General features: G+C 36.1%; 1 gene segment (V, D, J or C); it reads right to left on the reverse strand.

Annotated features, from left to right (window-relative positions):
* Positions 1-9,036: 9,036 nt before the first annotated feature.
* On the reverse strand, positions 9,037-9,521 carry LOC137003810 (T cell receptor alpha variable 38-2/delta variable 8-like). The segment is given in 2 exon segments: positions 9,037-9,380; positions 9,473-9,521. Coding segments are annotated over 2 exon segments (393 nt in total).
* Between the last annotated feature and the right edge of the window lie 880 nt (positions 9,522-10,401).

A 10,401-nucleotide genomic window follows, 5' to 3' on the forward strand; every position in this document is an offset into this window, starting at 1 on the left:
ATCAGCAGTGAGCAGCACTTTAAAGTGGTATAACATTGTGAATATATTTACTGATGTCACACCGATGCATTCAAAGAAGAGTAAAGCAGTTTTTTGTTATTTATTTATCAAAAAAATGACATAGAATATTCATATTGAGGGAAACATATCATCATGTTAAAAACTGCACGAGTCCGAGCTCTTGGTTCTTGTCAGGATGTTGAAGTGTTTCAGTCTCAGTGGGCCTCAGAGCACAGTAGTAAACAGCAGAGTCAGACACACACACATCCTGGATCATCAGAGCAACTGAGCTTGAGGATTTGTTGAGATCTGCATGAAATCTTTCCTCAAATTCTTTTTCACTGCTGCTTGATCCAGTTGAGAGTTTATGGAGCATGTAAACTGGGAATCCATTGGTTTTCTGCTGGTACCAGTAAAGATAAGGGTATTGGTCACTGGTGCTGTAAGTGCAGTGAAGTGTGACCACATCATGTTCAGACGCTGTTTGAACTCTTGTTGGCTGATTAACAGAATCTTGTGTGCTGCACTCTGTCAGGAAATATAAAAGGAAAGAAACAAATCAGTTTTCATGTAAAGATAATAAAGGAATAATACAATTTAAAAGCAAAGTTACTTTACCTAGAACTGCAGCCAATAGAAGTAAACTCTTCAGCCAGATTAACATAGTTTACATACAAGCATATAAAACTGCAAACGTGATATTAGTGAGTTATGATGATGATGATGAACATGAGCCAGCCTGAGTTTAGATTTCACTGTATGTGACTGTATGTTTGCACAGATTAAACACATATAGGAGGAGCTTGATAGAATAATAGGCTACAATTCTGCCACAGTGTGGCCAGTTTCTGCAATTACATTAAAATAAAAACAGAAAACCCTTGAAGCAGAACTGGATGCAGTTTTCACTTTTGGATTTTAATCTTTTTTTTTTGTAGCACACACAATTTACAACATTTACTGAACACTCTCAAAAGTTTAATTCTAAAGGTTAAAAGGATCAGGCCTACCTTTAATTTAAAGTAGAGGAATTTGCTGACTAAATGTAAGTTAATTTGATGCTGCATTCACAGAAATTAATGAAACAATATTTTTAATGCTTTTAATGTTTTTTATGCCTTTAATGGTTTAATGTTTCTGTTTGTCTTTTATGCCTTATAATCTACTTCACACAGGTGTTAGCACATATTTTATTACATTTGGGGCTGGATAGATTGTGGTTTTGATTGTGGTTTTCACTAGATCGGTTCAAAGTGAAAAGAGCTTCAGGTTTTTGTACGACGTGTTTCATGTTTTGTATCACTGGGCTCCAACTCTTAGAGCACAATAATAGAGAGCTGAATCTGACAGACGAACATCAGTAATAGTGAGTTCAGTGGATGAATCTGATGCAGTCGACTGAAACCGATCATCAGAGGTGTGTTTATAACCACTCTGTGATCGAGCACCTTTGTATAATAAATACTGAGGTTCTTTGTTTGGATATTGTCTGTACCAGTAAAGATAAACATTATTGCTGGTTGTACTATATGAGCAGCTCAGCTTGACAGTTCCTATTTCTTTAGTGGTAACATTTTTCTCTTTATCTGGTTCAATATTGTCTCCAGACACCAAACCTGTGAACAATAATCAGAAACAAAAAATGATTTGTCATAGCAAGGATAACCAAAAACATTTCAAACACATGACACAATGCAAACAGTAAAAGTTAGAAAAATAAGATTGTTAAATCATTTTTTTTTTAAATAATAATTTATTTACCTGTTCCCATAATTACAATGAGCAGAAAGCATCTGTCCATGTTGAATCAGATCAGCAGTTCTTTGCTGCACTGTGTGTGAGACACTGAAGGACGTAAAGACACACATGAACTTCCTGCTCACTGTCACATGATGTCTGTCTGCCCACCTATCTATCTATCTATCTATCTGTATGTCCATCTGTCTTTTACAACAATTTTAGTATAAAATTTTCTTTTCAAAATTATTTTCTGTCCTTCTGAAATATAGACGACATGAAATATGTGTATTGCCTGAAACGTTGTGAATGTTTTATATTCTATTATGTCATATTTTTATTTATATTACATTAACAGCTGCAGTTTCTAAAGAACATTTGACAACACTGCAGCCCTGTGGCAGAAATGTGCCTGCACAAAGTGATCATCATTTAACACCTTTAATGTGTCAGAATTTATTAAATTACTTGGAAAAAGTAGAGTGCATGAAAAGTGGAAGGTATGTTGTATGGATGTAATATCACTGTCAGTTTAAGACTGTTTGACTCTCTGTATCAGCTCTTCTTGCTCTCTCTCTCACTGTGTCACAGGTTTTTGTACAGTGATGATGTGTTTCCTGTCACTGTGGGCCTCAGAGCACAGTAATACACAGCAGAGTCAGACACACACAGGTTCTTGATTGTCAGAGGAACTGAAGTTTTGCTGAGATTTGCTTGAAATCTCTCCTTGAATTCATCCTCATTGTGTCCAGAGTTAGAAAATCTGTTCAACATGTACTTGGGGATGCCATTAACTTTCTGCTGGTACCAGAAGAGAGTCGGGTTTGTGTAAGACGCCTGATATGTACAGCTGATTGTTACATCAACACCTTCAAAAGCAGACTGAATGTTTGTGTGCTGATCAACTTTGTCTTGAGATTTACATCCTGAAATAGAATTGAAACAATATCAATAAAAATTTCACCCATTGACTGCAAGGAATATATACATAGACAAAATAATCATTATTTGTTAGTGCTACTCACCCCAGATATATAAAAATATGATCACAATGACACTTTTCCAGAGTGCCATTATATACAATTGAAATCCCCAAGGATATATGCAGAGATGTTGTGATCTTCTTCCTCTTTCTGTATCTGTTAAAGCAACAGTAAATTCAAGTAATTTGGTCTGATGCTGTGAGGAGCCTGTGCTACAGTAAGAGCCAATGAAGACTGTAGTTTATGTAATATATAGTGCTGTATCACTTCATTTTGCTTATATGTATAATAATGAATCTTAGGATGTATGTATTTGATTAGCTTATATCACTTTTCATTCACTGAAAAACACAATATCTTATTACACTTTAGAATGCTTGATTCTGATTGGTCAATCATGGCATTCGGCAGCAGTCTGATATTTCCTTTTATTTGCCATCATCTATAGAAACATTATATATCAGTCCGCTTATCTGAGTAACTCAAACCGGATCTACTTTCACGTCTCTCGTATCACAACTCTTGCTCTCTCGTTCCAAACAAACACAACTTGCATCTCAGGCCCTGTTTCCTCCTGGTATTGTAAATCATCTTGCAAATGACCTCAGATGACTTCAGCATTAATGTTACTATTATATTGTTGCAGTGTTTGTCTTATTGCAAGGCCAGTTGTTCTGTATGTTGTTGTTGACTTTAAGGTAACATAACTGCAGGTCATATTATAAACTAAATTTGCAAACTTGAACTGTAAAATCCATTTCATATCCACACACCCTCACAAAAAATAAGTATACTTCAAGTTCATTTTATTAAGTAAACAAAACAGTATATTTAACAGTTAAATTGAATACCAAGAACTGCAACCGTTAGAATTAAATTCCTCAGACAGATTAACAGATTATAAGAGTCTAGTAAGTATTCAAGTGCACAAATGTTCTCAGACTTTACAGTGTGAGCTTAAATGTATATTTCCCACCAACATCAGTATTTACCAGGGACAAATAAGATTAATATATTTAACATCAGTGGGATCTTAAATATTTCCCACCAATATCACAGATTCTGCCACACTGTGGTCGATTTCTGAAATTACATTGTTTTGTTAAATTAAAAAAGTGTTCAAAGCCAAAGTGATAGTAGACATTTAGGTTTTTTACCTTTTTAACTTCTGAACTGTACTAAATATATGTAAATATTATTTTTATTTTATTTTTTAAATATGGCCATGTATGAATGTAGCAAACACATTTGGTTTTGCATTTGCTGAGGAGAAATTTGGATTATATTGGAGCAAGACAATCTTAGTTTGTCAGTGTGAGATGTTTAATGGTCAAGAAAGAACAGTATTGATTATGTAAACTAAATATAAACTAAACGTTTTGTCAAAGTAATCTCTTTAGTCATTGTAAGGAACCCCCCATCGGCCCAAAAACGGAGTCCGACGGCGTTGGGTGAAGGTTAACGCATGTATGCCTTTTCAGCGTCTCTGTGAAGTTCACTTAATTTCACTCGTTTAATCTGACTCCAATTTCAAATGATTCTTATTCTAAGGGTTGTGTCTCCAATTAGAAATGAATCATTTGTTATGTATTAATTTAGATATTTGATTATTCTGGGTATCTCTTATTTCAATTATTCTTTCATTACGGACCCATTATCGCTTAGAGAATTTCGCATCGGCCGACTGCGTTCTCACAGACATAAATTCGCCAGTTTATGATTCTTAGTCAGAGGGTGCAGAGTTTACTAATGCATTTGAGTCGAACCGCCACATGCTTGTTCATACAAAAATACAGTTTTCTTAGTCACGATACTGCAACTTGCTAAGTCAATAACAGACAAACTCAAAAACTCCCATGATGTGCCCACATGCTCCTTTCATGGGGCTATCTAGTTTGACCTGCCCTGACGCAGATTTACGGAAATAACGGACTCCAATAATCTACCGGTCATAATGATTTCAGAAGAATCCAGAGTAAATCAAATATAACATTTTATTTGTCAAGTAAAATATATCATGCCAATTACATTACAATTAGACAATTAGAAGCCAATTCAGAAATGTTAAATGCATAACATCGATTACTCAAAGAAATGCATATATACACAGTGATACATGAATGTCTTCAGATATTCATCCATCTCTGTATGGGGGTTCTGGTTACAGAAGTTCCCCCATGCCTGCTTTGCTTTTTACCTTTTATACCAGGACCAGAACAAAAGGATCGTAAATGTTTATTACACCAACACCTGTTTTGGGGGAGAGGAGAAGAGACACCACCCAAAAAGAGGACAGAATTTCCCTTAGTTTTCCATCTTCTTCATAATTCTGCTGTGAAATTGAGATCATTTTACCAATCGCACCTGAGACATTTAAAATGATACCAAACATGAAAAGGGAAAAACAATAAATACACAAGTTACATTATATGTGTTGAATAACTTTCAGTCAGGGGGAAGGAGAGTTTGTGTGTGTGTGTGTGTGTGTGTGTGTGGTGGGGGGAGGCGTTGTCCTTTTGGAGTTAGGGCAAGGCATTGGCCCCTTGCAATTCTCTGAGATCTTCTTTTCTAGGCGAGTTTTATTGCTTTATTGCAGGATGCTTGATCTCAGTTTTCGTTTAGCAGGAAAATCAAGCCTTACATCATAATGATAATGATTGAAATGAAGTAAATAAAGAAGTAAAAATTAAGATGTGTATTTGTGCACTAAAGGAACCACATGGAACGTGATTTCTGAATATATTAATGTTTCTAAATCTTTTTTAACAGGCCTAATTCAGCCTCACACCGGTGTTAGCACATATTTTATTACATTTGGGGCTGGATAGATTGTGGTTTTGATTGTGGTTTTCACTAGATCGGTTCAAAGTGAAAAGAGCTTCAGGTTTTTGTACGACGTGTTTCATATTTTGTATCACTGGGATCCAACTAGTAGAGCACAATAATAGAGAGCTGAATCTGACAGACGAACATCAGTAATAGTGAGTTCAGTGGATGAATCTGATGTAGTCGACTGAAACCGATCATCAGAGGTGCGTGCTTCACTCCATGATCGAGCACCTCTGTAATAAAAACTGAGGTTCTTTGTTTGGATATTGTCTGTACCAGTAAAGATAAACATATTCACTATTTGTACTATATGAGCAGCTCAGCTTGACAGTTTCTGTTTCTTTAGTGTTTTTTTCTCTCTCTTTATCTGGCTCAATGTTGTCTCCAGACACCAAACCTGTGAACAATAAAAAGTGATTTTTGATTCGTGTAAGCAAGGTTGACAAAACGATATTGCAACCACAATTTAAAAAATCGGGGACAGGCAGAAGGTCGAGGCTGGCGGCTAGATGCTGGGTCGTGTCACAGGCAGGGATCGAGGCAGGCGGCAAGAGCTCAGAGACGGTAAACAGGCACAGTTCAGGGTATGCAGCAAGGGTTCAGCAGAGATAAACAGTCCAAGTCGTAACGAGATATCAGTCCACAAAATAAACGCTCAGAAATGACTACTAAAAGCAAATCAAGACTTCGCGAAGCTGTGTGTGTGTGTGCGTCTTAAATAGTGTGGTGTAGAGTTGTGACGTTCGCGAACGAACCGATTCTTTTGAACGGCTCATAAACATGAACGATGGGAGCCGAGTCGCGGCTGGAGGGGAGCCGTTCTTTCTGTCGTTCTTTTTTCCTATGCGTGTTTCACACAGATGCACACAAATGAGCTCCTCCGCGAGACAGAACAGTTATAGGGGGAGGGGCGCACCCAGCGCAGGCCAACCCTTTATAGCGTGATGATATTAGTTATTAGTTGTGCACGCATCCTTCACGTGAGTACTCCAGTGGAAAAAAACCCTGCGTTCCTCTGTCATTGGGTAGGAGCGGAGCCATGACTTGATCTCTTTTGTAGCTTTTGAAAACAGACGAAGATCAGGCTCAGAGTTGTTTGAATATTCAGTAACATGAAGTAAAAATTCTGGTTTTCCTCTGAGATACTGACAATACCAGTGGAGAGTAACACTAATTAATCAAACAATTAAACACACACACACACACACACACACACACAGAGGCTGATACTGATTGCCTAAATATTTCTTACCCATGCAAAGTTGCAATATTATCCAGGTAAAGAGAAACATGATGTCTTCAGACAGACAGTGATGGCAAAAATAGTATTTGAATAACTGTTTGACTCTCTCACACTCTCAACAGTGTGAATCAGCTCCACCCACTGCTTGTAAACTGGGAATCCATTGGTTTTCTGCTGGTACCAGTAAAGATAAGGGTATTGGTCACTGGTGCTGTAAGTGCAGTGAAGTGTGACCGCGTCATGTTCAGACGCTGTTTGAACTCTTGTTGGCTGATTAACAGAATCTTGTGTTCTGCACTCTGTCAGGAAATATAAAAGGAAAGAAACAAATCAGTTTTCATATATCAATATCTAAGGATACAATTTTGTTGCATTTAACAGTTAAGTTACTTACCAAGTACTGCAGCCGTTGAAAGTAAATTCCTCCATCAGATCAACATGTTTATGTTCAGCACACAATATTAGTCTGAAGTTTACCAGAGGTTACACACCTACAGCAGGAGCTTCATTGAGCAGTTTCCAACATCAGATTATGACACACAGTGGCCAACTTCTGAAATTACATCGTATTCATTAAATTATAAAGTGTTCTTTTCAGAGACAAAAGCTGAAATAATATTTATCACTGTCTGACTCGAAAGGTTTGTTTTACTTTCTGTATAATGAAAGCAAATGTTTTTAACTTGTATCATTCTTTACTGACTTTTCTTTGTGCACAGAGATATTTTGTCATGCTGAAATTGTAAAGGTCCCTCCAAAAAACTGCTGCAGCGAGACTAAAGAGAACACAATTCCCTAAAATGTTTTCTTATTGTTAAGGAGATTCAACCAAGCGTCAGCAGAGCCATGAACTCAACAGGAGTGTTGTTGAGAGAGACAGAAAAAGTACAGAGAGTCATATATTGAAAGAAAGTGGGATTTCAGCACAAATGATGTTTAACTGATCTCCCTCTGGCTCCCCATTATTGCTGCATGATGACAATTAAGAAATTAAGAAAATACTTTAAAAATGTTTTTGTGCATAAAAGGAACCACATGGAACGTGAATTATAAATATATTGTTAACAGACCTAATTCAGCTTCACACAGGTGTTAGCACATATTTTATTACATTTGGGGCTGGATAGATTGTTGTTTTGATTGTGGTTTTCACTAGATCAGTTCAAAGTGAAAAGAGCTTCAGGTTTTTGTACGACGTGTTTCATGTTTTGTATCACTGGGCTCCAACTCTTAGAGCACAATAATAGAGAGCTGAATCTGACAGACGAACATCAGTAATAGTGAGTTCAGTGGATGAATCTGATGCAGTCGACTGAAACCGATCATCAGAGGTGTGATCATAAGTACTCCATGATTGTGCTCCTCTGTATAATAAATACTGAGGTTCTTTGTTTGGATATTGTCTGTACCAGTAAAGATAAACAAATTGAATATTTATACTATATGAGCAGCTCATTTTGACAGTTTCTGTTTCTTTCATTTTTTTTTCTCTCTCTTTATCTGGCTCAATGTTGTCTCCAGTCACCAAACCTGTGAACAATAAAAAAGTGATTGATTCGTGAAAGGTTGACAAAATAATACTGCAAACACATTTCATAGAATGTTTTAAAAAAAATAACAATTACTAAATTAATATAAATTTTGCCTTTGAGGTTTGAGATTTGAAAACAAAGTAAATATTTATGTTCATAATTTAATTAATTACTCAGTAAATAACGCACCTGTCCCCACAATGAGAATCAGTATGAAGCATGTGTCCATGTTGAATCAGATCAGATCAGTTCTCTGTTGAGGCTCTCAGTGCTTGAGCTGTAAGTCACTGCAGATCAGTCACAAACACACACAGGAACTTCCTGCTTTATAAAGGCATGGCTTAAATACTAGATGTCTTTTTTCAATCTGTCTAATTTTCTCTCAGTTCTCATGAAAATATTAACTGATGGAAATATGAAGAATATTTACTTTATAGTTATATAGATATTTAGCTAGATATTTTATAATCATAATTTAGAACAAGCAAGAGCTCAATTTGAATGTGTGTGTTTTATATTACATGAGAATCATTTGAGAAATTTTAACGTTTGTTACTTTTTTTATTATTATTAAATTGATTTGTCAACTACAGTAAGACAATATTGGTTTTAATGTGATTCATCTTTATATTGGCAAAGATACACTCACTTCAGAATACATTTTGATTATATTTGATCACTTTTACAATAATCTGATCTTTCTCGTCTCTCATTATAACAGGTTTTTGTATAGATCTGATGTGTTTCCTGTGACTGTGGGCCTCAGAGCACAGTAATACACAGCAAAGTCAGACACACGCAGATCCTTGATCTTCAGAGGAACTGAATTTGATGAAAGTTCACAGTGAAATCTCTCCTGGAACTCAGTGCCATTTTCTCCTCCATATTTGCTTCTCCTCAGGATGTATTTAGGAAAGTCATTTGCTCTCTGGATGTACCAGAATAAATCTTCTTGAACTGAATCTGTTTTATATTTACATTGTAATGTCACTGATCTTCCTTCAGCTTCAGTCACATGTTTGTCTGGCTGATCAACTGTGTCCTCTGATCTGCACTCTGTGAAGGTTTAAGAATATTTCATGTACAGTACGATACAAAATATGACCAACTTGCATGAATATGAAGCTGTATTAAATGAAAATTCATACCAAGAATGAAGAGTGTGAAGAGAAATATATTCCTCAACTTGTGTGACATGACTGCTGAATAAACCTTGAAGTTCAGATAAATCAGCAGTGGGAGAATTTTACTTTTAGTATTATAATAATGATGATCCAAGGAGGAGCTTGTGGATACCCAATAAAGCTTCAGTATTGTCAAAGGAAATGTTGAGTAACTACTGCCCTCTTATGGTTAACTGCAAGTATTGCATAACTGAAACAGTGCCATCTCATAGAGTTTAATATAAATAAAGATATTTGTTTTCTGAATTACTGGATATTCTAAAAGGACTGGCGATTTAAAGGACCGTATTTTAGTTATTTAATGTAATTTATTGTTCATACTGCCACACAGATTCACAATGTAATTTGCTGTTTAAATCACTTTAGAATTTTTATGTTTTAATAATTTTTCCATCTATGAGTGCACAATGACAGAGGATCCAAAAGAAACACTTTATTATACAAGTGGGAGTTCACAGGAGAAATAACAGAGGAACACATCCTCTTCCATAAACAAAACAAGACAAAGAACGAAGAAGAACTCAGGGCTTATATACAGACTGGGTCATCAAGGTAGAAACAGAACAGGTTTGGGGAAATAATTAACAACCAGAAACAAACTTGAGGCAGGAAATGAGGACAAAGGAAACAGGAAATAGAACAGAAGCTGAACAGAATACACATGACAGCATTAGATTCATTTCATATTTTATACTCTCTGTGTTTCTGTCATTGTAACAGGTTTTTGTACAGTGTTCTTGTGTTTCCTGTGACTGTGGGCCTCAGAGCACAGTAATACAGAGCAGAGTCTGATACTGCAGCAGAGGAGATGATCAGATACACGTGGATTTGTTCCTTTTTTTCAACTTTAACAGAGAATCTTGAATCTACTTTAGATACTTCAGGATCTGTTG

Source organism: Chanodichthys erythropterus, chromosome 16, assembly GCF_024489055.1.
Source record: "Chanodichthys erythropterus isolate Z2021 chromosome 16, ASM2448905v1, whole genome shotgun sequence".
NCBI classification, from domain to species: Eukaryota; Metazoa; Chordata; class Actinopteri; order Cypriniformes; family Xenocyprididae; genus Chanodichthys; species Chanodichthys erythropterus.